General features: G+C 44.6%; 1 protein-coding gene across 5 annotated transcripts in view; it reads left to right on the top strand.

The window, feature by feature from the left end:
- Positions 1-27,077, top strand: part of RFFL (ring finger and FYVE like domain containing E3 ubiquitin protein ligase) — a 72,652-nt gene extending 45,575 nt beyond the window's left edge. For 4 of the 5 annotated variants that reach the window (XM_023739674.1, XM_023739671.1, XM_023739672.1 and 1 more), the window contains 6 exons: positions 9,733-9,920; positions 17,078-17,485; positions 21,197-21,280; positions 22,234-22,444; positions 23,688-23,711; positions 26,504-27,077. In XM_023739674.1, coding sequence (XP_023595442.1) covers positions 9,741-9,920; positions 17,078-17,485; positions 21,197-21,280; positions 22,234-22,444; positions 23,688-23,711; positions 26,504-26,685 — 1,089 coding nt within the window. In that variant the 5' untranslated portion in view covers positions 9,733-9,740 and the 3' untranslated portion in view covers positions 26,686-27,077. Of the gene's footprint in view, positions 1-9,185; positions 9,921-17,077; positions 17,486-21,196; positions 21,281-22,233; positions 22,445-23,687; positions 23,712-26,503 lie in introns of those variants that run through there. The other variant, XM_023739675.1, reaches the window with a different exon arrangement.
- Positions 27,078-27,367: the final 290 nt, after the last annotated feature.

Raw genomic sequence — 27,367 nt, 5'->3', positions numbered from 1 at the left:
AAGGTTGCACAATTAGTTAGGTACCCTTTTTTTTTTTTTTTTTTTTTTTTTTTAATAAAGAATGTTTTCTTTTTCATAGTCATTTTATGTAACAATAAATATTGACAAAATGCTTTTGGCCCTAAAGAGAGGCAACTAGTACTTAACTTCATTGGCTATATTGATAAAATGCTGACTTCCTTTGACCTCTGTTTGTTCCACAGATTATTTAGGAATCTAGGAGGTGCCCTGGTGGCACAGTGGTTAAAACAGTCAGCTGTTTAACCGAAAGGTCTGTGGTTCAAACCCACCAGCCAGTCCGTGGGAGAAAGATGTGGCAGTCTGCTTCCGTAGAGATTACAGCCTTGGAAGCCCTATGGGGCAGTTCTTCTGTGTCCTATAGGGTTGCTATGAGTTGGGGTTGACTCGATGGCAACAGGTTTGTTTTTTTGGTACTAGGAAGCAGGCACTGTGTTAAATGGTGTGGATAAAAAAGTAAAGACAGGCGAAGTGCCTGCCTTTGGAGCTTATAGTCTGTTGGGGAGATAGACTCCAAACAAACATAATTACAGATTATGACAGTTCTCATGAAGGAAACTAAAAGGACAATGGGAGAGACTATGACTGGGGCAACTCTTCTAGATAAGGTCAGGGAGGCCCCTCTAAGGAGGTGATGTTTGACATTAGACCTGAATGATGAGAAGGACCGGTAGAGGCAGAAGGGAGAACCGGTGTGGAGACCCTGAGAGGAGGAGGAAGGAGCTTGGTGTGACTGAGGAACTGAAAGTTCACTGTGGCTTGAAGCTTAGTGAGTGGTGAGAAAAGTAGCATGATGAGAATCAGAGAGGTGGGCAGGGGCCAGCCCATGCGGTGTCTTTTAACCATGTGAGGAGTTGGATTTTTATTCTAAAATGCAATGGGGACTCCACTGAAGAGCTTGAATAAGTATGTGTACGTAGGACAGAGTAGATGATGTCTTGCAGAGAAGGAATTGGAGAGGGGCAAGAATTGAAGCTGGAACACCTTTAGGAGGTTGATCTTCATTCAAAAAGCCATTCCAGACTCTAAAAATACTGTAGAACGCAAAGTCCCTGCCTTCAGGAAGTTTCTATTGTAGTTAGGGGAGGCAGTTAACAAGTAAATAATATCAGCTAGAACTAAGTGTTATATAGAAGATTAGAAAAACCAGTTCTTTCAAGTTGATTTTGACTCATGGTGACCCCAGATGTGTCCGAGTAGAACTGTGCTACAGAGGGTTTTCAGTGGCTGATTTTTCAGAAGTAGATGGCTTGGCTTTTCTTCTGAGGTGCCTCTGGGTGGACTCGAACTGTCAACCTTCAGTTAGCGGTTGAGCTTGTTAGCTGTTTGTACCATAGGGGGACTCCAGAAGATTAGAAGGGGACACTTAAGTTGAAGGTTGGATGACAAGAAGGAACAAAGCTTGTGAAATTCTGAGAACAGTCCAGGCCGAAAGAACAAAAAGCAAATTCAAAAGGCCTAAAGAGGGAAACAAGAGTAGTAGATGAGAGATGATGATTTAGACCACTGTGGGGGACAGGGGATCTGGAGATAAGAATATATGAATCATCAATCTAAGAGTGGTATTTAAAGTCACCTGACTGGGGTCTTTATGAATAGAGAAGGCGGCCCAAGATAGCCTAGGCACGCCCAGCATTTAGAGGACAGAGGGAGGGGGAAGAGCCAGCAAATAGGCTTTGAGGTAGGAGGAAAACCAAGGGTGTAGTGTTCTGGAAGCTAAGCAAGGATTAGAGGGGCAGTGTTTCGAGAAGGAGGGAATGGTCAGTTGTGTCCAGTGCTGCTGGGAGATGGAGTAAGATGAAGATAGAGAAGAGTCAGTTGGATCTGGCCACTTGCAATTCCTTAGTGACTTTGAAAAGAAGAGGTTAGATGGAGTGGTTGAGTCAAACTAGATTGGAGAAGATTGAAGAGTGAATTAAGAATTGAAGAAGTGTAGTCAAATATTTGGAGAGATTTTGATGTAGAGGAGAACAAAGGAGTTTTACTGAGGAGGGAGGAAGGTGTGATCAAAAGGAGAGGTTTTCTTTTTTGTTGTTGCTTCTTTAACAAATTAAAAATATTCTACTAGATGCTTTTTAGAAAAAACTCTTATGAGAACTCTTAATTGAAGTATCACAAATTAAGTGTATGGTTTGATCAATTTTCACAAAGTAAACATATCTGTACAACCAGCACTCAGATCAAGAAGTAGAACGTTACCAGAAGTTCGCTTATGTCTCCTTCTATCTACCTACTAACCTCCCCTCAAGAATAACCATTATCCTGATTTCTAACACCATGGATTAATTTGCCTATTTTTGAACTTTATATATATGGAGTCATTTAGTAAATATTCATTTGTGCCTGTCTTCTTTTGCTAAACATTAAGTTTTTGAGATTCATCTACACTATTGTGTCAGTAGTTTGTTTACTATGAAGATAAAGTAATTTATTCCTCCATTCTACTGTTTATGGACGCTTGAGTTGTTTCCAGTTTGGGGCTATTACAATAGTGCTACCATGAACATTACTATATACGATGTATTTCTGTTGGGTATATACCTGGAAGTGGAATTGCAAAGCCATGGGATGGGTATATATATATTACATCTTTAGTATATACTGCTAAACATTTGCTTGTCCCAGTTTATACTTCTGCTAGCATTCCAGTTGCTGTACATCCTTACCAACACTTGGTAGTATCTGTCTTTTCGATTTTAGCCATTCCAGTGGCTGTTTGGTGGTAACACATTTGGTTTTAATTTGTACTTTCCTTATGATAAGGAAGCATTTTTAAAATCTGGGAGATCCTGGACCATGCCTGTGTGTTGATGGGAAATTTCCAGTAGAGATGGAGAGCAAGAGCTCAGAGGGAATGGGCTGCAGAGTATTCAGATTGATTTTTTTTTTTTGTTACAATCAGGAACACTTCTCTTGCAGTAAACAGACTGTAGGCTTCAGAGTTAAAGCGACCTAGGTAGCAAATCCTTGCTTTGCTACACTCTAGTTGTGTCCTTTAGCAAGTCACTTAACTTCTCTGAACAGTGCAAATGAAAAGAACAAATCTGCCTTGCCAGAATTGTGGGGATGACTTGAGATAACAGGAGGTTAAAGTACCTAGCTCAGTGCCTGGTAGATAAGAAGCATTCTGACTGTAGAGTATTGCTTTCTTCTTTACTTCTCAAAATGTGTAATTACTTATCAGTTATTTCAAAGAGTTTTAGCTAAGCCATATTGATAGGCTTTTCACAGCATTTCCTTTCAAAGCCATTGCAATTGTACTTTAATTGCTTTTTAAGGGTAATATATAAGATGAAGCCAAGCCCATTCTGTATTAATGATCCATAATGTGTGATACTTTTCTTTATGCACTTACAGCATAGATACAGCATAGATGCTTTTCACCATTCCAGGAATACATTAGCAACAGTAGGCAAACCACCCTCAATAAACCCGAGATGATTCTGTAAGCCTTGGCATGGGGCCATTTTCTGATTTGCCATGTCAGAAAGGTCCTTAAGGTTTGGAGCTATTTTAATTAGATATTTTGAAAGGATTTCTGTTAAGTCTTCATACAGCAGGTTCACTAGAAATGTGTTAATTCCAAGATGTAGCTGTCTGTGTATCTGTGTAAAGCCTGTTGTGGAAGTACCTGGGTACACAGAGCAGTTAATTAAAATCAGAACAGATTGGATGAGAACCTCAGGGACTTTAATGCCTTAGTTTGGTAGTTAGCAAGGTGGTTTTGGAGTTGCACTGCAAACCAGCACTAATTTTATCAGGACACTGACATTTTGACTCTCCGCCCCCCCCCCCCCCAATGGAAAAGCCCATGACAATCTCTGATCCACTTAAAATTATTTGCCTTGGGCAGGGGAACAAGTGGAGAAGTGACTGTTCTAAAATTACTTAGGATTCTAGGACCGAATAGGGAGAAATCACATTATCTACCCTCTTGCCTCTAACTATGTCTGTGCCCAGCCTACCAGGAATAGGTCATTAATCTTACCCCGTTATTAACACTGTAGTTTTCCTGTTCATCAGGGCCAAGTCTCCCAAGAAACACCAGCATACCTATCAAGCTGACAAAAATCCCACGTGCCAGCTAGCCATTTTTGCATCTTACCAGAGAGTTCTTCTATAGAGAATAGTAACATTTTCTTGTTCACTCCCTCCTGTATCTCCCATCTTTCTCCCCTTTAGGCAAAGTGGAAGAGGAAAACCTGGCAGGTTTCAAAAAAGCTCAGTAGGAGAGCAGTCAGACTATAGTTGAGGATCAAATTGTGAAGTCCATCTTTCCTAAAGAGGGTGGGAAGGAACTTTCAAGCCCTCAGTGAAGATTTGATAACAATTTTCTTTTAAGACCAGAAGGAGATGTGCAGGTCAGAGTGTAAAGTTTTTCAGAGTTGTCACCATAGTGAGAATTCTTTACTGCGCCCACAGTTGATTCCACTTTCAGTCCTTTAATAACATGGTCAGACACTACTTATGTCATCTGTTTTGGGCTGAGGGATGAGAAAATATTCCCAAGAGAAAAATGTGTCATTTGTATGGCATTGCTAAAATTACAAACTCTTTCCCTCTGCCTCCTGAAATAGCCCTGAATATAGTTGTTATTTAGGCTGAGGGCTTTCCAGTTTGGCAGGAGAATACTTTTCACTTACCAGAATAGGACGTGCTTCTTTTTGGTATTTAAATATATGCCAAAAAGATCAAAAGCCTAGTCTGCTGACTTTGGCGAACCTGTTCTATTAGACTGAACAGGTCCAAGATATTTTATTTTAGTACTGGAAACTCTTTCCACCCACCACCTCCTTTCCACAATAAACCCCTCCCCACACACACATAACCCTCAAGGTGAGACCTAGCTCTCCACCTAACCTGTGGAATAAGAGAATGGCAAATTTCAAGTCTTCTCCCAGAGACCAATTCTTCTTTTAAAAGTAGCTAAATACTTGTAGAGGCCAAACACTTTTTTTCAGAGATGTTTAGAGGAGGCAGTTAAGGATAGATCCAAAGTTGAGAGGCTAAAAATAGTACTGAGGAAGATGGGTTCTTTTGACACTCAGTGAAGGAGAAGCTTTCTTAGAATTGAGCTATAGTGCCTGAAGCCCCTTGGGGGCAGGGATCATGTCAAAATCACTTTTTTTCCGTGTGTCACCAGTGCCCAGCACACAGCTGGTGCTTCCTAAGTGCTTGTTTAAACAAATTAATTTAAATAGAATTTACAGTTGGCCAGCTTTTCAGTTTTTTCCTGCTGATTGTCCCTTAGCCACTTTGTGGCAAATTCCTTACCTCTTGGGAAAAATGTACAATATGCAGATTCCTGTCTGGAGGAGGAGTTTATTTTCATCTTGAGCTTTAACTCACTTCCCCTTTCCTTTTTATTTCATTCTTTCACCTTTCTCCGGCTAATGCTGTCAACTTACTTTTGGTTATATCTGCTTTCACCTCCGCTCCACTCTGATGAAAGAGGTAACCTTTCTCCTGCTGGAGGTAATCCATGCCCCTAATCTGATCACTTGATCACTTTTCTTTCTAATCCTATCCCTTCTTCCTGTTATTTATTACTAGCTTCTCTTCCTCTATAATCTTAGTCTTTTGGAGTTGCCTCTACATTCAATGGATATGCCTACATTTCTCTTATCTTAGTGACCCTGGATCCCCCTTCTCTTTTTCCTTCACAGTAAGATTTCTTGAAAGAATAATTGTCTTTGGAGTCTTCAAATTCTCACTCCTCACTCACTTTTCAAACTATGGTTATCAGCCAGCTTTTTCTTCCTAAACTACTCCAGCAAAGAGCACACTCATGCTTTCCGAAAACTAAATCCGGTGGACATTTTGCATTCCTCATTGTATTCAGCTCTCTTGGTCATTTGGCAGTGTTGTTCAAAACCCTCTTCCAGTTGTCCCACCTCTTGGAACGTTTTTTCTTGTCTGTTCAGCTGATTGGCTTTCCTCTACTTGTCCTTGTTCCGAAGAGTTCTCCCAGGCCCTTTTCTGACCCAGACTATCTATCTAATCAGTGACCTGCCCCACTCTGGCTTTAAATACTTCCCAGTAGGCTGAGGATTCCCAAACCTTTATCTTCCCCCACACCCTCCCCCTGTGTGCTGTGTATCCATCAGGATGTCCCACGGTACAAAACTCATCATCCAAACTGCCCTGAAAAAAATGGCGTGGCAGGCTTACTGGCGGAGTGGGGTGCCTCCAGGCACTTATCGGCAGAGCTAAAAGAGCTTTGTAATGCTTGAGCAGGACAGAGGCCCTGAGTGGCCAAGGGCCAGCCTGCCCGTGGGCACAGCTGAGAAGAGGCTGTCCCGATGAAAGAACTGTATCTTAAATGTTTCTGAACTTGAAATGTAACCTGTTACTTCCCTAGTAAACCCCATAACTGTGAGTATGGTCTGTGAGTTCTGTGTGGCCATTGCAATGAATTATCGAACCCAGCAGAGAAGTAGAGAGTGCCATGGGAGGGATGGTTGGTGTCAGAATTGGTAAAAAGATTGGCAAGAGGAGGCATGAACTCTGCCTCATTGGAATCAGCCTTTGGCTGTTGAGCTTGGTTCTCCTTCCCCTTGTGAAGTTAGAGGAGGTCAGATGCCTCTGTCATGCCATTTTTGCACCCCGCCATCCTCCCCCTTACATGGACACATGCCTCCTCCTGAGGACCTTATCCCAGGTAGTGATTCCATAATCTCTCTTGTCATCTAAGTCAGAGATCCTAGGATTCATCCCTCCCTTCTCCCACCTTGTTCACTTAATTGACACATCCTGCTCATTCTGTCAAAGATCTGTCTGTCCTTTTCCCTATGCCCATATGCTCATTTCTTGCCAATACTACCAATGCACCTTCCTATTTCCAGCCTACTCTTTGCTGATCCATTCTCCATGCTGCTTGCTACCATAACTGCCTGCTGTAAAATGCAAACAAGATCATGAAACCTGGCTGCCTAAAACCCCCTACTTGTGTCCCATGACTTACAGGATAAAGTCCAGATTCCTTATCATGGAATACAAGGTCTTTCACAGTTTCTCGTTTACGTGTAACCTTATCCACCCCCATTCTTATCCCTGACCCAGCCAAGCATTTTGTAGTTCCTTTGATGCCAGGGCACATGCTTTTTTTTTTTTTGAAAATTCCTTCTACTCTTGGCTTTCTGGTAAATTCCCATTCACTCCTGTATGAAGATAGGATGTGCGGCACCTCCTTCTCTGGCCACCCTTCATCCCCTATAGAGCTAATCACTTCCATCTCTGTAGCCCCCACACACTGTGCAAACTTCTGTTAAATAAGGCACACTCCAAAATTTCAGTTTGGCTTTTATATTTCTAGTTCTCCTACTAGACTGTGAATTCCTTAAGGGTAGACACTCTTACCTTACTCACCTAGCAATGGGAAGAATGGGCATTGGCTTCAGTAAGGATTTCATGCACATGTAAAAGAGTAGAGATTTTAATAGAAATTAGTGAATGATCCACAGTCAGGGGAATACTGTAGCTCAAAAATCCAAATGGTAATTGTGATGAAATCTCTAAGTTCAGAAAAATTACAGTTAAAGGCATAACGGTAATGATGGTAGCAGCAATGAATGTTTATTTAGTGCTATACAGCCTGCAGAGTGTCCAGATGAGAAAAATGAGGGGCAGAGAGGGTATGATTTTTCAGAGGTCACACAGCCCATTCATAGTAGAGCAGGACTTGGGGCCCAAGCCTGATCCCAAATCCCTTGCTCTTTATATCATTGCACACAGTCTCCTACTTCTTTCAACGTGTGATTTGAAGAATTACAAAATTCCTCTTTCAGAGGGCTACTAATCCTCTGGTGACTCCAGTTTCTTGCCCCCAAATACCTCATTTATTTAACTGCTCTTTATTTTATTATTCCATGTGAACTATTAGTTGCAAATAAGGCAGACTAGATCCTTGTCTTCTGGGAACTTAAGAGTCATCAGACAATTTATAATGAGTCAGAGAGAAATGTTTTGGACATGCAGAAAATTGAATGAATATGTGGTTAGTTAAGACTTAAGTATATTGTATAAGATTTAACAGTCCTTGTTTAGCCACCTGTCTACGGGGCATTGTAAGACTGTCACGGCCCCTGTTCTCATGGTGTCACAGGGAGACAAGTGTTAATCAGAGACTTCTACAGAAGTGAGTGAATTCTGTCACAGGTAGTGTGTTGGACGTTGAAAAGCTGAAAATACCCTAATGAAGCTAGGAGGCTTAAGGTGTGTGACCCAGGGAAGTTACTTCCCCTTGCTGGGCCTTCCTTATTCTTTCCCCCTATAACATGTCCCTGGTTAGACTAGATGGCTTCTTAGTTCCTTCCAGCTCTCCATGTCTTTGAACTAAGAAAGTGCCTTTGTTAGAACAATGAATGAGTCAGGAGATAGAGCAGAAAGTACTGTTCTTTTGTGTGAACTGATTATCAAATGCTAATGCTAAATGTTTCCTTTATTATCTCTGAAAGCAAAGAGCTCAGGCTCAAAATGTCCATATTGACTGCCTTGGTGTATAGAGAAAAATACGCTCTTATTTTATCACAGCGATACTTGGCATTTAGTGGACCCTCTTGTAATCTTCAGGTTATTCTGAGATTTGAGAGATTGAGCTCTCTTTGTTCTGTGATCTTAAAAATCATCACACATACCCTTATCTCTAATACCAGAGTTTAATATGTAAAATGGGAACAATAATCCAAAACTTCTTAATAAATCTATAGAGGCACTGATTCAGCAAGGAAGCAACATTTGTTGAGCATCTCCTATGTGCCAGACATTGCTAGGGTACGGACATGAGTAAGAAGTAGCCCCTGTCTTCAAGGAATTTATGGTTAACTGGTAGAAAACAAAAGATATGCAGATCTGTGGAAGAACCTGTTACAGGTGCTGTGATAGATATATATCTAAGATTGGGGTACAAGTATAAGAGTGGTTTAGCTGGTGAGTGGGAGGAAAAATCAAGGGCAGCATGATACAGGGAAAAGAACGTTAGGTTTAGAGTCAGAAGACCTGGGATTCTAGAGTCTCAGCTCTACGTATCGTGTGACCTTGACTTCTTTGAGCCTGGGCTGTCTCATCTATATAAAGGAAATAATATCTCCTTCCCATGGTTGGAGCCCTGGTGGCACAGTGGTTAAGAGCTCAGGCTGTTAACCAAAAGGTCAGCAGTTCGAACCACCATCATGAAAGCCGCTCCTTGGAAACCCTATGGGGCAGTTCTATTCTGTCCTATAGGATCGCTATGAGTCGGAATTGACTCAACAGCGGTGGGTTTGGTTTTTGATTTGTTTCCCATGGTTGGTGTGAGTATGCCATTATACGTGTATGTGTGTGTGTACATGATGAAGTTCTGTGTATCTGAGCTCTAGGGGCAAGGCCCTATTCCTGAATAAAGTAGGTGTTAGGCCAATTGTATTTGCTAAGGTAAGAAAATACTTTATTTGAAGTTAGAGCTCAAATTAAACCCTATCAGGGATCAGCAGCATTTCTAAGGCAGTGTGCCAACTTGGCAGATCAGGTGCCTATATGCACCTCTTCTGTGAAATGACAGCTGTTGATGGTGGAGGAGGTGGCAAGCAACCTGTGGCCACTGAAAACATGTCCTCACATCAGCTCTGGCGGCAAGTGTGGATGGAGTAACCCTGCACACCTGCAGCCTTGGGAATGGAAACAGCAGTAGAGGTATGTCTTAATTCTGACATTTTCCCCTTTGCTCCCTTAAACCAGATTTTATAATGTGGGCAACCTGCTGCAACTGGTTCTGCCTGGATGGACAGCCTGAAGAGACCCCACCACCCCAGGGAGCCAGGACGCAAGCCTATTCCAACCCTGGGTACAGCTCCTTCCCTTCCCCAACAGGCTCTGAACCCAGCTGCAGGGGCTGTGGGGCCCACTTTGCCAACATGGCCAGGAAGGTGAGTGTTGAGTTCTCACCTGCTCTGCTGCTACAGCCTCAGGGCCTCAGGCCAGCCACTGACTTCACCGTGGGTGCCTGCTGCCTCCCCTGTGCCTGTGCATTGCTACCCAGACTCAATGCCAGTTCACAGAATTGTTAAAGAAAAACTAAACCAAGCAAAAGCAAAGCATCTTAGCATAGATTTGGAGCCAGATAGGACTGAATTCAGATACTAGCTTTGCTATTTACTTGCTGTGTGACTTAACCTCTCAGAAATTCCATTTCCCCATCTATAAAATGGGGATAGTACTAATCCCCATCTCACAGGGTTGTTGTGAGAAGAAAATAAGATAGGCTATGAAGTAAGCTATGAAGAAGTGTGCCCAGTGTGATGCTTGGAACATAGCTGGTATTCAATGTTAGTGTCCTTCATTAGCCACCATCATGAAAGACTTAACTGCAAATTAACACATTCTTTTTATCTAAAACAATGTCAAGGACGCCTCAGGTACATCAGGACCCTAACAAGACAAAGATTAGAGCTTATTTACTGTAGCTGTTAATTTCATTTGAATTGCTGGGTAGCCATGCTTCCCAGATTAGCTAGCAGGAAATAATATTATTGGCTGAGTAATGGTGTGTGGGAGTGGGCCATCCCCTTTGTCAATGCCTGGGAGGCAGTGTATTCTCGATGGTCAAGCATGACTGGGACAGAGGGTGATCTCTGACCTGGATAAAGAACTGCATTCGCATTCTTCTACGGAGTGAGAGTGATTGGATGTGATGTTAAAATGGTGATGAGGGGAAATATTTTTTAAACATCTGCTTTATGTCAGGGACTCTTCTGAGCAATTTAGATTTTTTTGCTTCCGTTAATCCTCACAATATCTCTATGATCTAGCTTTTAGAATCCCCAAACTCACATTTTACATATGAGAAACTAAGGCTTAGAGCTTAAAATTAAAAAAGGAAACTGTATGTGTCAAGTTCCTGACAAATAGCATAAGAGGCATTAAAACATTCATTCTTTTCTCTATGCTTAGTAGCGCCCCCAAGCTCACATATTTGTTAAATGGCAGAGCCGGGATTCAAACCCAGGTCTTTGACTCCAAAGCACCCCCACAGTATGCCAGAATTTCTGCATCTTGAAATGTTGACCATGCACCCTTTTGTACCTCTAGGATGATGGAGGATTGGCATTTTGCCTTGTGTTGTACTGCAGTGAAGGTGGCAGATAGCCAAGCTTTGTTGTGATTTGCTTGGCTGCCCCAGTCGCCGTGAGAACTCAGCTAGAGAGACTGTTTCAGGCGAGCAGAGAGCTGCGGCTGGGGTTGGGTGGAAGTGCCTCATACACTTAGACTGAAAGGTTGAGTCAGTAGACCGAGACTGAATCGGAGAGAAGAAGGAACTCAGTGCCATGTGGCCTCAGCCCTCAGTGATGGAGAAGACAGAGTAGAGTTTAGGATCTGAGATGAGAAGGAAGCGAGGCTACTGGGCACTTGTATGCCAGGCACTGTGCTTGGCACTTGATGTGCATTATCTCATTGAATCTTTACAACAACTATGAAGTGTCCTATTATTTATTCCCATTTTACAGGTGAAGAAATTGGTCACTTTAAGACTGTAGTTTCGAGTATTCCTCATGTACCTCAGGAGTCAGTTAGACATCCTTGCTGTGTTCACTGTTTTACACTGTGAGAAATGCTAGAACAACGGCTGGTGGAAGTGGCAAGGTAATTTGCAAGAAGGGAATAGGAAAGGCCCTCGTTTAAATTAGACAGCATGAGTTTGCAGTAGGTTTCTTTGAACCTGTTTTTTAAACGTCAGCTATGCTCTGTGGAGTGGAAATGGGGAAAGAGGAAAGAGCAGTGACGGAGATCTGGGCTTGGGGATTGGCATGTTAAGCATGATGAAAATTGAGGGAGCCAGGGGATCTAGAGGGTTCTTGACATTTTTCAGCCAGAAGAGAGAATGAGGAAAACACTCCCAAAGAAAGGAGAATGATGGTTAGGTGAGAATGGGAAGATGCTTTATTTTTCTTCATAGTGGTTATCAAGACCTGACATAAATATGTTTCTTTTATTGTCTGTCTTCCCATTTGGCACATAGGAACAAGGGCTTTGTCAGTTTTATTCACAACTTTATCCCCAGTGCCTAGAACAGTGACTGATACGTAGTAGGCAGGCAATACATTTAAAAAGCATGACTGAATGGACAAATGAAGTCGAGAACACTTTGAAAAAGAGGCCAGAGTTTCTATTTTCATTACTTTATGGCTGACAATTCAGTGCTGCATATTAACAGTGAGGGCCCAATTCTGTACCAGCAGCAACCTGCTAGCAGCTAGAGGTTATAGCTTTGGGGATATAGAGCTGAGTAAGGCCTTGCCCTCAAGGAGCTTACTGTCTAGGTAAGGAGACCCACATTTATAAGGAACTAATAATAGCTGGCTGCATAATTAGGTATTAGGGAATCAGATACTGTTTATAAATTGAAGCATAAGATGAGAATTCTAGCTGGTCAGGGAAGGTTTTATAGATTTGTAAACCATTGGCTGAAGTAAAGGTACCAGGTTGGGACAAATGCAAGGCGTATTTGAGAACTATGAGTGGCCTGGTTGGCCAGAGTGCAGGATACTTGGAAAGTTAGGGTGGAAAGAAAGTTGGGATCAGGTAGTGAAGGGCTTTGACTGCCTTAGTAAGGGGTTTCAGGCCAGCAACAAGGAGCCATCAGAAATATTTTGAATGAAGGAATGACATGATCAGTCCTGTTTCAGGTAGCTGACTTGGCTTCATTAGGAGGGTGGTTTAATTGAGTGCGTAGGAGTACCAGTTAGGAAGCTCTTGCATACTTAGTGAGAAATGATCGATTCTTAATCTGGTGGTGAAGGGGCTGATAGATGTAGCTCCCATTTAGTGAGCAACGCTTTGTGCCATACCCCGTGAAGCAGTAGGTGTTAACCTCATTTTAGAGATGAAAAATCTGAGACCCAGAGACACTAAAATACTTAGCTACTAAGGTACAAGGCCATACAGTTGGTAAGCAGCAGAGCAGAATTTGATCCAAGTACCATGTGGTTCCACAGGTTTCTCCTTTTCCAGTATACCCCGTTTCCTCCGAAATGAAGACAGATGAAGTGTCAGAAGAAACGGCCGAGTCGAAGATGACAGGCTTTAGGCCTGTGTGCCTAGGAGCATGGTGGTGATTGAAATAAGGAACTGTTTTTATTCATTGGAAAATAAATTATTGACTCTCTAGTGTGTGTCAGGCATTGGCTGGATTAGAGTGGCAGAGGTGAAAACATCTATCCCTGCTTACCACGGAGCACATAGTCAGACAGGAAGACGGGCAGGTACAGAACCACGCAGTGAGATGGGAGGAAAGCATCCGCAGCACAGAGAGCCTCTGTGGGGCGAAGTCAGGTTCCAGTCTGGGTGGTAAAAGATGATTATAAGTACAGTATTTTCTTGCCACGAAAGTATGATTTTTGTGAATATTAAGGATGTTTTCTCCTGTGAGAGAATTTTTCATTTGTAATTTCATGCTTAAGCGGAACAATGTTCTTATCTTAAGCATTTGGTATTTAACAGCCAGAGGCGTTTAAAATATCTTTTCTAGAAGTGGTTGGATTGAGATGATTACATGAATCCTACTGTCTTTTTTTTTTTCTCTCTCTGTCTTTTTTTTTTTTTTTTTATTATGGTCAGTATTTTCTAAAAACTCGTTGGGTGCAAAGCAGATAGCGTTAAGGACTTTACAGAGAAACATAAATGAGATATGTCCCCTTCCCACTCCCCTCCCCCCCTTCCCCCACCCAGAGTTCCCAATCTTGGAGGGAAATGGCAGGCTGTAATTTTGCCACAAGCCAGATATCCCACCAGTATTGCTAATACCTGCATGTGGTTTAGCAGCAGCCCTGTCAATGTGGAGGGTTTGGAACCCAGCCCCATTAGCCCAGTTTGAGGAGGAGGTTGTGCTTAGAAACATGGAAGAGATAGATATCTAAATCTTAGAGTGGAAAGAAGAGGGAGAGGGTGGGTCCTAGGTACTGACAGAAGCTCAGAGATGAGGCGAAGGGGAGAGGGAATAAAAGGTGATGGTGTTAATTTCATGAGTGCCCACCTTACGCTCAGATTTTATATACATTATCTCATGTAATACTTCCAATGGTCCTTTGAGGTAGGCTAACCTTTCCGACTTTACAAGTGAGGAATCTGATACTCTGGGAGGTTGCACAAATTCCCTTAACCAGAAAGTGGTCAGCCAGGACTCGATTCTCATCATCACTCCTCAGGCTGCCCTTTTCCCTCCCAGTGGGCTGGAGGAAGGAATGCCTACAGGAAAGGGTGAGGAGGAGGGGCTGGTAGGGTGAGAATCTGGGCCTGAGCAATACCAGGGGATAGGGGTGGGGCTGTGGGAGAGATGTGGAAAGGGCAGACTGGCAGAGGAAAAAGCAAAGCAACATTACCACATCTCTGGAGGGCGGTGCCTGCTGAGGTGCCTGGCCAGTCTTCAGATGCTGCATACTTGAGTGTACTACTGGCATTTCTGCAGGCGTGTGGCCTCCATTAAATTCATCTTTCATGCTGTCTTGTTTTGCTAGAATTTATAAGTAAGAGTTTGCTCATTCTGCCCGCTTTTTGTCAACAACCCTTTTTTCCTTTGTTCTTTCCTGCCTCTGCAAACTGGAATTCTAGCCCTCCAACATTATCCTGCTCCTTTAGGGTGTGTTTCAGATGGCGGCTTACTTCAGAGTCCCTGGTGAGCAGACGGTACAGAGAAGTTTGGTTGCTCTCTTTGCATTCTAACCTTGCATCCAGTGAGCCACACGTATTTGAAGAAGGAATCTGAAAGTTGTTTGGATCTGGCTGATTGAGCAAATCAGGGCTTTATAATTGTGTCAAGCAAGGTCTTGTGAAACTGCATGGACTTGAGTTACGCTCCGGGTCATGACGTACAGCTCGCTGACACTGAAGCGTCTTCATGTCACCATCAGTCATGCTAAACACAGTGCATTTCCCAATAGAAGAGCGTTAGATGTGACTGAACTCCAGGTACCCTAGAACATCCATTTTCTTCCTGAGTAGCTCCTGGCCCCAAAATCCTTTTGGTGCTAGTGCAGCTGTATGTCCTTGTTAGCCAGTCTCTGAATGTTTTATTACCTGGTTATACCTGGGCAGAGAATAAGGGAGCTTGATATGTGTCCCTTTGCAATGCCTTCTAAGACTTAATTATCAAAATTATGTCCTTTTCCCTTGACTACATGAATGATGCTTAGACAAAAACTAAATATAACTGTCTTAACTACGCAGGCGTTTACTTCAGTCCCATGCAAGGGTGCCTGTGATCTCAGCTATGAGAATCTAAGTCCCCTGGGCATTCTTTGTAGTTGAACTGCTTTTAGGCTTTCTATATTTAGAAAAGAGGGAGCAGAACTATTTGGGTTAATACTTTAGTCACCACAGGATGAAAAGTTTTCAGTTTATTTAGCGGATTAGTGAGTGTGCCCCCCCAGGACGATCTCAGGGCACCCTGGAACTACCTCTCCTGTGAGAGGGTAACCTGCTTTGGCTAGAACAGAGCTCAGCCAGATGTCACTGTGCTTGCCCAGCCTGTGGGGCAAGAGGCCGAGAAACGTGCTTCCTGTGGATTGAACAAGCCTTAGTGTATTCCCTGTGATTGTGTGACTAGCCGCTGCCAGGCGGTGCCAGCTTGCATGTCAGATGCGTTACTCAGCTACTCTGAGACACTCTGTACTTTCACAAGTGAGAGCACCCTGATGTCCAGAGGGCCTCCGCTAGCTGTCTAAATATTTGTATTGGATATGGTCTTATGCACCACTGAATTCCCAGCACTCTAAGTATTCCTCCTGTAGTTGGGGAGCCTGGGCACCAGCCTCAGCTGATGGGGTTGTGGATTGGGAGTTTGGGGTTGCAAAGCCAGGCCATGACTCACCACTGCTGGAGGGTTGAATCGGACTGAATCAGACAGCGTGACTGGTGGAAAGTGCATGATCGTGGGCGTTAGGCTCAGACAGACCTTGGGTTTGAATCCCAGCTCTTGTTGCATACAGCCTAACCTGGAAAATAATACTTAAATCTCTGTAAGCCTTGGTTGCTTTGTGAAACAGGGAGGAGCACTAAAAAAGCTACTTTTCTGGGTTGTTGTGAGAATCAAGTGACAACCTAGATGCAGCTTTAAAAAATCAACTGCCTTCGAGTTGATTTAGACTCACAGTGACCCCATGTGTTTCAGAGTAGAACTGTGCTTCATAGGGTTTTCAATGGCTGTGACATTTGGGAAGTAGATGACCAGGACTTTCTTCCAAGGGACCTCTGGGTGGATTCGAACTGCCATCCTTTCCGTTAGTAGCCAAGTGCTTAACTATTTGCGCCACCAAGGGACTCCTGATGTAGCTCTTGTGTGTAGTAACCAGTAAAAACCAGTTGCTGTCAAGTTGATTCCAACTCATGGCGATCCCCTGGTGTCAGGGTAGAATTATGCTCTGTTAGGTTTTCAATGGCTGATTTTTTAGAAGAGATTGCCAGACCTTTCTTTTGAGTTAAATTTAACTAATAATAATAACAACTACCACCATAAAGCAGAAAGAATTGTAGTTTAGGATCAGAAAGTAGGATTTGAATCCTGGCTCTCATCCTTAGCTAGTATTTCTTAGTGAAAATAATTAAAACAGTTACATTTGGTGAGGACTCATTATGTGTCAGGTATGCTAAATGCATTATCTATTAAGAGATAGATGCTATTGTCATCCCCATTTACAGATGAGGAAACTGAGGGTCAGAGAGGCTAAGTTACATACCCACAGTGATACTGAAAGAAGGAAGGGAAGGTGACTTTCTGATTCTAAAGCTACTAGACTTAATTAATATCCTCAGTTTCTTCATCAGTAAAATGGGAAGATAAAACCTCAAATAATAAGTGTAAAGTATCCTGTATATGTTATACAGATACATACACGTGGTCTGCCACCTCTGACTGCTTTTTAACCTAAAATCTGTAAAATTTCTTGTAGCCTTAGATATAGGAGCTAGCTTAATAACCGTGAGAGTGAGTGGAGGAGGTCTTGCTAGGCTTGGCAGCCCTAGAGCTCCCATCCCACGCTGTGTCTTGTTCTCTCAATCTGACGTGGTTTCCTCTACCTCTTGCTCTAAGCAGCAGACCTGCTTGGACTGTAAGAAAAATTTCTGCATGACCTGTTCAAGCCAAGTGGGGAATGGGCCCCGCCTCTGCCTCCTCTGCCAACGATTCCGAGCCACAGCCTTTCAGCGGGAAGAGCTCATGAAGATGAAGGTGAAGGACCTGAGGGACTATCTCAGCCTGCATGACATCTCCACCGAAATGTGCCGGGAGAAGGAGGAGCTGGTGTTTTTGGTGCTTGACCAGCAGCCTGTAATCTCCCAGGAGGGCAGGACTCGTGCCCCCCCTACCTTGTCCTTGGACTTCCCTGAGCAGCAGGCCTTCCTGACCCAGCCTCACACCAGCACAGCACCTCCTACCTCACCTAGCCACCCTTCGTCACCCGCACAAGCCACCTCTGCTCCCGCGGTTCAGGAAAGCCAGCAGGTACAGGCTCTTCACAGTCTCTGCAAATCTGTGCCAGTTCGGTGGCTCATTTTCCTCTCCTGCCTGCGCTGTGGGAGTGGGATATGAGGTTAAATGTCTCATTATGTGAAGCCTTTCTGCCTTCTGATGCAAGAAATGATGTTTTCTGGACATCACATTCATGTTTGGGCTTTCTTCAGAGGTGATGTGCACAGTACTGGGTTTTTTTGGGTTTTGCTTATTTTTATTATGTACATATCCCAGTTAGATATTTTTTTAAAAATTCATTATTCTTGAAATGTTTTGAGAAAACTCACCATTAACTCTGCAAATTTAATTCTGTTCAAATTTCCCCCCTGCTTACTCACCTTTGTTGTGGTTTTTAGCCAGATGGGGAACTCAGTTCCTTAGTAACCATCACAAGGCACATAGGGAAAAAAAAGAATATACAGAGGGGAGGGGGAGTAGAGAAACATCATGACTAGAATGGGAAGCTACTTCACCATTTGGGAGGGAGAGTGATTGACATACTATTACCTTGTAAACTGCTTTACCATTATCCCACTGGGGTCCAGAAATGGTAAGCTAAGAGCACATTGACTAAATTGTAGACCAGGCATGGGGAATACGGAGCTGAGTAACACTCTGTCCCTGCCCTCAAACATCCCACCTCTGAGAGGGAAGATAGAATGAGGCCAGTGATCTTACCCATTGTGTAAGGGATGTTGTTGTTAGGTGCTGTCAAGTCGGTTCTGACTCATAGTGACCCTATGTACAACAGAATGAAACACTGCCCGGTCCTGCGCCATTCTCAGAATCTTTGCTGTGTTTGAGCCTATTGTTGCAGCCCCTGTGTCAGTTCATCTCATTGAGGGTCTTCCTCTTTTTTGCTGACCCTCTACTTTACCAAGCATGATGTCCTTCTCCAGGGACTTGGTCCCTCCTGATAACATGTCCAAAGTATGTGCAATGAAGTCTCGCCATCCTTGCGTCTAAGGAGCATTCTGGCTGTACTTCTTCCAAGACATATTTGTTCATTCTTCTGGCTGTCCATGGGATATTCAGTATTTTTCGCCAGCACCGTAATTCAAAGGCACCAATTCTTCAGTCTTCCTTATTTATTGTCCAGCTTTCGCATGCATATGAGGCGATTGAAAACACTATGGCTTTGGTCAGGTGCACCTTAGTCCTCAAAGTGACATCTTTGCTTTTTAGCACTTTAAAGAGATCTTTTGCAGCAGATTTGCCCAGTGCGTGTAAGGGGTAGAGGGGAGACATACTTCAGTGCCTAATAGATGACTCTGTTATTTATATGGCTTGCACGATAGTGAGGGAATTAGGATCTGAAGGTCTGGTTTCCACATCCAGTTTTGTCACTGACCCCTTGGTCACCTTGGACAAACTTTGAGCTTCAACAGTGAGGTGGGGTTAGTAATGCCAGCCCACTTTTGTTCTTGCTTAGGATATTGGCAGGGCTGAATAGTGTGATACTACGTATAAAACCTGAGAAAGCCGGAACCTGTATAAGGGTGGAAACCTGTCAGAGAAGGAAACTCAAATATTTTCTACTAATAGAGAGCGATAGAAAAGTGGTAAGACCACACCCTGTCAAAGGTGGAAAACTCGTGAGACCCAGAAAAGCAAGGCAGTCCCATTGAGTTCCGGCTCTCACAGGTTTCACTGTATAAAGAGCTTGGAGCTCCTCAGAGCTAGTCTATAACCAGTGTGGATGGCTGCTGCCCCTTGTTTATGATCACGTCCTTTGCCAGGACTGGGCCCCTGATTCAGCTCTTGACGGGCACTGAGGCATAAAGGCCAGTGTGATAGCATAATTTAGCTGCAGTGAAATCACTTAACTCCTTTGTTGGCTTGAGCATGTTTTCTCCCCAGCTGGAGTTTAACTCTTCCTAAGCTCTGGGGCTCTGTCTGCTGGATAGATTTTAGCTCCCCCTGTGGCTTCCTCCCTTTCCTTGGTTCTTTGGAGCACTCCTCTTTGTTTATGGGGAGCCAGGAGAGGAACTTGAGGAAATTATTTGTTCCTGCAGAACCATTGAGTGGGATTTTCAATGAAGGGGGTAGTTCGTTATCCAGAAAGTTCCAGATCACACCTACAGGTCATGCTAGGTACCAGATCTTATTGAGTACTTTTCCTCTGAGGTTTTCAGAGGGCCTTAGTGTCAGCTCACATGCCCTGTTCTGGTGGGATCTGCATTTTGCAAGCAGGAAAAACCAGCATGAGGATGCTAAGTAACTTGTGTGAGGCGACCTGAGAAGTCCATACGTGAGCTGCACCTAGAATGCAGACCACCTCAAAATATTGTCCACCGGGGCGCTCTCCTTTACCTTTAATGCCTTAGCAATAGTTGCTAAGGAAGAAGGTATGTGGAATAAGCAATACTGTGAACAGATAGTAGTTGTAGATATTGATTTAGCCAGTGGGCAAACTGGAAAGACAAGAGCATGCTTTGTAGCAGGAAATCCAGTTTCGGTTTCTAGGGAAAAAAAGACATACACAAGCTGTCTTCTTAGGAACAGTTTAGGTTCTGAAAGGCTTTCGATATCTCCAAAGTGACACTATCCAAAAGGCCAGTGGGCATCACATCTAAGTAAAATAAGAGAGAACTAGAGGTGTCAGGAAGGCTCGTTTGAGATGCATCCCAGATGCGTGCTCTATGTGTAATCTTAGCATCACTTGGCATTTTTTGGTTATTTCTGCATTTCATTTCCATTGTTAGCTCTGTATTATGCATCCTGATTCAGGAGGGTGGTAGGGGCCAGAGGGTGACTTTGCTTTCCCCAGGTTGTCCCTTTACTGCTGCTCCAGGGTCTAGTAGAAAAGGCCCATGAGGTCAGACGTCTCCTTGCTCTGAGCTCACACCAGGCCCTTTGCCGGGAGGCAGCAGTGGGTGATGAGCCAGGTAAGGGGTTTGTGGCTTGAGTGGTGATGGGGCTGGGGTGCTCACAGTTCTGACTGCTCTTTGGTAAACTTTCTAAAGGAAAACCCAGGAAGAACTTTTTGAGAAGTTAGACTTCTAAGCAGAGTAGGACAGCCATTGTCTTGTCAAGTCAGGCTAATAGATTCTGGGATGCATTAAAATAATTTAGTGGCCAGATTTTAACACAACCCTTTGTAATAGTGTGCCCTGTTGGTTGGAGCACATTTCTTGAAGGTGAGAACAGTGACTAGCCAGAAGAGAGGGGAATAGAGTGGTGAGGGTCTGGAAACTTTGTCTCATGAGGTTCAGTTGAGGGAAGCAGGGAAGTTTAGTGTGGATCGGGGAGGAAGATGCAGTATGAACAGTATGGGAACAACCGTGGACGTTGGTCTGAGGAGCAGAACCAGGGGCTGAGGGGTGGAAGTTATAGGGAGGGCAGCTTTGGGTCACTGTCAAGAAAAATCTATGGCAGTTAGAGAGTAGGTCCACAGTGGGATGGATCTTCCTTTCACCTGGAGCGTTCAGGCTGAGACTAAATTGACAGTGGGTGGTGGCCGATGCCATCATAATGGTGGGCAGAGTTAATGCACTTTTGTTCTAGAGGCCAGCCTTTTATCTATTGAAGTCTATTCTTACTGCTTCTCTGTCTCACAAAGTTAGTATTAGAGAGCATGCTTTTGTACTATTTTGGAGGAGATGGGAATACATTTTGGATATAGTGTGAGCTAGAAAGGGGCCCATGCTATGAAAATTCCCTCATCTCTTTGGATGTGATGGCACCTTTCTCTTCCCACAGGCCAATGGCCATGTGTCTCAGGACCAAGAGGAACCCGTCTACCTGGGGAGCACAGCCAGAGCACCTGCTGAGGACGAGACCCAGGTGGGGCCTCTGCTCGGTCTGTGCCTATGCCTTTGTCCTTTCACTTGTACTCTAAGAGTGTCGGAAGGAACCTCTCAGCCAACTGAGTGGAGAGAGAAGGCTCTGTCTGTGGTGATAGTCCTTCTGAATTCCCTTCTCAGGGGTGGAGGCTAGTGGTAGTGTTCCAGATGAACCCCTCAGGCTGTCAGTGTGCTAGTGAGGAACTGTGAGGCCACAGTGGGCACCAGGGCCCGTTGTGTTTCCACTCTCTTGACTTTCTAAGAGCTGCCAGAGGGCACGCTCCTGGCGCTGCTGTACAAATCTTCTTTCCTCCTGCTTCTAGCACACAGTCACCATTGTCAGGGGAAGGAGGTCAAATGATCAGGAGGAAAGCTGAGAGGGACTTCAGGTCTCAGCCCTGGCAGGGGCCAGTCCAGGAGCACAGCCATCAGGGCCAGAAAGCTGTGGTCGAGGTTATATATGGAGGAATGCTTGCCAGGGACATCTGCCTCTTCTGTGAAAGAGCAGAATTCTCCAGAAGAGAGAGGAAGGCCAGCCCCATGCTAGGGGATTTTACATGCTACCACATTTAATCTTCACAGGAACCCTGTGTGGTCGGTACTGCTGATCTGAACCAGGTTCAGAGACGTAAGCAACTTGCCCAATATTATTATTTAGCCTTAGTTAGTGGAGCTATCAGGATTCAACATTAGGGCCATCCTACTCAATCCGGTGCTCCTTCTATCTCACATGATTCGTTGGTTTGTGGCTCTCAGTGCCTGAGCACAGGACTGTAGGTCTAGAAAAGACTGTGGTTTGTTTTGCAGTGCAAAGCGCCATGCTAGCTACCCTGCCTGTTACTCCCCTCCTTGAGGTCAGTCACCAAAAGAACTGTGATGAGTGCTCTGGGCCCTTGGAGAGAGAGCTTGGGTAGGGAAGCACTGAGTCCACTGTTCTCATCTCTGCGTTTGCAGTCCATCGACTCAGAGGACAGCTTTGTCCCAGGCCGGAGGGCCTCTCTGTCTGACCTGACCAACGTGGAGGACATTGAAGCGCTGACTGTGCGGCAGCTGAAGGAGATCCTGGCTCGCAACTTCGTCAACTACAAGGGCTGCTGTGAGAAGTGGGAGCTGATGGAGAGGGTGACATGGCTGTACAAAGACCAGAAAGGACTGCAGCACCTGGGTAAGGGGTTGTACCTAGGTGGCAGCTACAGAGTTCCCGAGTGTTTGCTGTCACTCTAAAGCATAACGTCATTGACCTGGCTCAGTTTCCATGCTCTTAGCTGAGAAGGGGAGTCACCTTACACATTCGCACCATCTAATAATAGCTGTCATTTTTGGTTTGAGTGCCAGGACTGGTCCAGGCACTTTATATGTTTATTTAATCCTCAGAGTAACCTATGAAATAGGTATTATTAGATCCCCCATTTATTGTGGAGCCTGAACTTAAACTGAGGATTTCCTGGTTTCTAAATCCATAGCCTTTCCCACTTACGTCACTTTCTCCATATTCACTACAACCTCTAACCATACTTACTCTAAATAGTTGGGAGATAAGAAAATGAATCTTAGCACACACGGTGTGAGGGGAATATATCTGTTGTTCTGCCTGTACTCGGACTTTTCCTTTTGTTTTCCAAAACATTTTGCATGGTACCATTTTCAGGAGATGCCCACTAAAATGCCTGGGTCTGTGGTCAAATGAGTTTGGGAAAAAATACATGGTATGTCCCTCTGTTACTGATTCATGGTAAATATTATTATGTTAAAGGCAGAAAAGTCCTGTGGAAAACAAATGTGTTTAGCTGTTTTGAGCTCGGCAGTTCCAAAAATTATTTCAGCACAGAAACCTCATCTTCCCCTCTCATCCTAAACTGGTTTAGCTCCCGCAGAGCAGCCTTGCATGCTAGGATTTCAGGCTCTCCTCTACCAGTAGCTCGAGCTCATCCCGGTTGAGGGAAGCCTGGCTACACACATGATCACAGACTGAGACCGACTGAGACAGGGACTCAGGTCTTCACTTTGGGATTGTCCCGGGGTCTCCGAGGGTTGTGAGGAGCTGGGGAATTAAAGAGCTGGCTCCACTTGTGAACTTCACACTGCCTGAAACGGCCTGATGGTTCCTTCCTTCTTTAATGTTGGCTTCAAAAGCAATAGAAAAGGATATTGTGTGTATACAGTATCCTTCCTGTTTGACAGTTTTGTTCATGCAAACCAGTGGAATACCTTCTTCCAGGACTAGACTGGAGGCGCCAGCAGCGGTTGCTGTGTGAGGGTTCCCAGCACGTAGAGCGAATAAGGAGGGTGAGTGTGTGTCTGGGCTCTCAGCAGGGAGTAGTCAGAAATGAGCTCGGGCTGGTGAGAGACTCACTTCATGCCATGGTGTCAGAGCGTATTCAGATGTCTTCTTTTTCTTTTCTTTTCAGTGTGTGGTGCTGAAGATCAGAATGGTATGTAGTTGTTTTTGAGAATGGGCTTAGGCTCAGCTTTTCTGTCTTTCACCTCCTGCAACCCTGATCCCTGTTAACAGCCAAGAGTTCTGAGCATATGGGTATCACAAAGAGAGGGTGTGTGGGGAAATTCGGTAGAACCAGGGCTTCTCAGCACCTTTAGAAAGTCTCAGCACCCCCGCCGCCCATGAAGGAGGAAGAGCAGCAGCACACCTCGGGGCAGACCTGGGTGCAGGTCTCTGCTGCGAGCTCAGAAGCCAGCATTTATAGCAATTCTCACAGCAAAGTGAGTGGGGGCCTGTGCTACACTCAGTTCATCCTGCATAGTCCTGGTGCCAGGGCACTCCTTTCCCTGGTGTTCACTCAGGTCTGGTCTGCACACCTTCATGGAAATCACTTGGGATGTCTACCAGCTGCCGATAGCAACCGAAAAATAAGGTGGTGGCCTGACAGAGCCTCGTTTGTCCAGACCCAGGCAGCAAGTCAGGAAAGGTGTCACGTGTCGTGCTCTCTGGGCACAACATGCGTATCCTGGCTCCACTGCTGCACACCTGGCTGTGTGTGAAAGACCCCCACTGGGCCTGGGGTACCCCCAGCCACATTGCAGGGATCCTGACTGGATCTTTCTAAAATGTGTTGTTAGCTTGTGAAAGCCTCAAGCTTATATGGTCATGCGCCTCCTCCCTTTCTTACAGTAGTGGTGGGGCCTAGAAAGCATTCTGACACTTTCAGAAGACTTCTCAAATTTGTTAGTAAAATGCCCTTTTGCTCAGAATGGGGCAAGAGTTTTATGTCTGAATTCTTGAGAGTTGAACTTTTCTCACTTCCTCAAAACCTTTTGGAGTTCTAGACCCAGCTGGTAGTAAGATCAGGCTAAGCCACTCTGATGCCTTTCCTTTTCTGATTTCTTGGGAAAGTGCTGGGCATCTGAGTGCATGAGTTTATTGTTACTCCTGAGAGAAGTAGTAAGTCGTTGGGATTCTATAAATAGCTCCAGCTCATCTTAGGTATTTGTATAGTTCATTCCTTTGAAACCTTCCCTGTTAGGGCCAACAGCTCCTCAAAGGAGGTAAGTAGGTTTCACTGCCTTTCATAGCCAGCCTACCTCCTACATAGCCAGCCTGTCTCCTATGGGAAGTGTTTCTTGACTTCTTGAATAGGACGGAAAAGAGGTGAAGAAAGTTCAGAAGAAACAGGGTACAGGATCATTCTGCTGTGGAGCTGCCAAGCCCCAAATGGTAGAAGTGATCAGGTGTGAGTCCCCCATTTATGACCGCCTGGTTCAGGCTACCATTTAAGACAGGTTGGGGATGATTGGGCTTTTTGGACCAGAAGGGTTTCCTGTTTCCAGATAGCCACTGGCCATGCCCACTGTATTCCTCCACCCCCACCAGCTGATCAATATTTAATGATGCTTTCCAGGCACTGGGAAGTTAATACTAGCTGGATAGTCCCTGCTCAGGGCACCTACCCAGGAGGCTGAACTGTCCATAGGCAGTCTGCCTGGGTTTGGATCAGGACTTCAAACCAGTTCGGTCCAGTTGGAACCCCTGCTGAAAACTTGCATTTCTAACAAGTTCCCAGGCCATGCTAATGCTGCTGGTTAGGTACCAATTCTGAGAATAACTAGTAGAATAGTGGTTCTCAAAATTTATACGTAAGAATCACCTGAGGATCTTGTTAAAATGTAGATTCTGATTCAGTATATCTAGGTTAGAAATGCAAATCTCAGCAGTGGTTTGAGCTGGAACAAACCAGTTTGAAGCCCTGGTTTGAATCCCGGCTCCTCTACTTACTTGCTGTGTGCCATTGGGCAAGCCACTTAACTCGGGCCTCAGTTGCCTCATTTGTAAAATGAGAGTAACAAGAGTACCTACTTCATAGTCTTTGTGAGGATGCAATTTTAATACATGCGAAGCTCTTAGGACGCTGCCTGGCACATAGTAAGCATTAGTAAATATTAGCTGTTACCATTTCCTTGGAGAAGTTCATTTATCAGACATTTAGAGAGAAGCTGTCATGTGACTGGAGTTTTGGGGATTGGAAGATGAATATCTGACCTCAGAGCATATAGCAAATGCTAAGTATATACTTGTGAAAATTGATTAAATTTGTTGAGTGAGGGAGATAAGTAGGCAGACTCAAAATTGTAATCCAGTGGGATAAGCAGTCACGGGGGCTGGCTATAGTTGGGTGGGGGAGTACAGAAGAGGGAGCAGTGATTTCTGCTGGGCCCTTCACCCAGGAAGTCTCCTCAGATGGAGCCAGGGTCATTTGTGGGACTCCATGATCCTTGACTTTATTAAATTGGTTATATGTTTACAAATATGTCTCATGAACCTTAATGAACCATCTATTCTGGTTCCGTTTATATCTAAACTTTTCTGAACCACTTTTATCTTTTCAGCATGTTCTGCCTCAGGGGATAATGAGTCCCTAAGTGCCACTCACTATATAACAGCCTCAGTTGTCTGAAAATTATTTCTTTTAAGCTTTGAGGACTTTGCCTTAGTTCTCATGCTCTGGGATGTGTTTGTATTTGATCTGCACACGTACTGTACTCTTCACATCTGTAGCCCTCTGGGAGGAGGTGTGGCTTACACAAGCACTGGGGTTGGTCACTGAGGAAACGTTTTCTTGGAGGAGCTCTGCTTGAGGAAAGTGTGTGGATTCAGGGGTTTATTCAGCGTGCCCGCCCTTTCTCACCTCCGTACGCGTACCGCCCCAGACACTTAGACAATCTCCTTACTTTTCCTTCTGCCCCTTTCTTCCTGCCCTGTGTGTTTGTACAGAGGGAGCAGCGTCACCTGGCCTGGAGGAGAACCTATGTAAGATCTGCATGGATTCACCCATTGACTGTGTTCTGCTGGAGTGTGGCCACATGGTGACCTGTACTAAGTGTGGCAAGCGCATGAATGAGTGTCCCATCTGCCGGCAGTACGTGATCCGAGCTGTGCACGTCTTCCGATCCTGAGGGCTTGTGCCGGCTTCTTCAGTGCCTTACAGGGACACGGCGTTGAGTGTCTGGGCTCAGGGTTGGCCAGCTTGCAGAGGAGCATGCTAACAGAAGAGAACTTGCAGAAGGTTCCCAAGACCAGGGCAGGCAAAGATGCCATGTCACTCCTGGGCAGTCCTGGGTGTGCCCATGTTGTCACTGGTTGCACCTGGTGGCCGACAGAGCCCCTGAGGCCAGTGGGACTGGTACAAATTCCATGGGCAAGACCCTGTTTCAACGATCTTGTGATAATTATGGTAATTGATGAACAGAGACTTTTCAGAACTTGGACCTGTCTTCTCCCTTCCTCTGAGAACCCAGACACCTTCTCGTGCAGTTTCACCCTTCCTCCCTCCTGTTCCCCATCCGTCCCCCCGGAAACTCGCCTCTGTGTTTCACCCATCAGAAGCCCTGCTAGAAATGGTTCTCTTTCCTCCCCAGCACACCTGCATTTATTTCTGGTCCCTCTGGCTTTCTGTGCTTCAACCTACCTTTGCTAAAGTCTCTTGCTATATTGCCTAAAATCCATTTGTTTCTTCGGACCAAAAAGATGTTAGCTTACCGGACCAATAGTGGTTCTCCATACGACAGAATTTTGGACCAGTAAACTTATCTCTGGTGAGAAATGAAACACAAATGCTACTGAAAAATTTGAAAGTTA

The sequence above is a fragment of the Trichechus manatus genome, unplaced genomic scaffold (genome assembly GCF_000243295.1).
Source record: "Trichechus manatus latirostris isolate Lorelei unplaced genomic scaffold, TriManLat1.0 scaffold00138, whole genome shotgun sequence".
Taxonomy (NCBI): Eukaryota; Metazoa; Chordata; class Mammalia; order Sirenia; family Trichechidae; genus Trichechus; species Trichechus manatus.
This window is presented reverse-complemented; position numbering and strand designations above follow the sequence as displayed.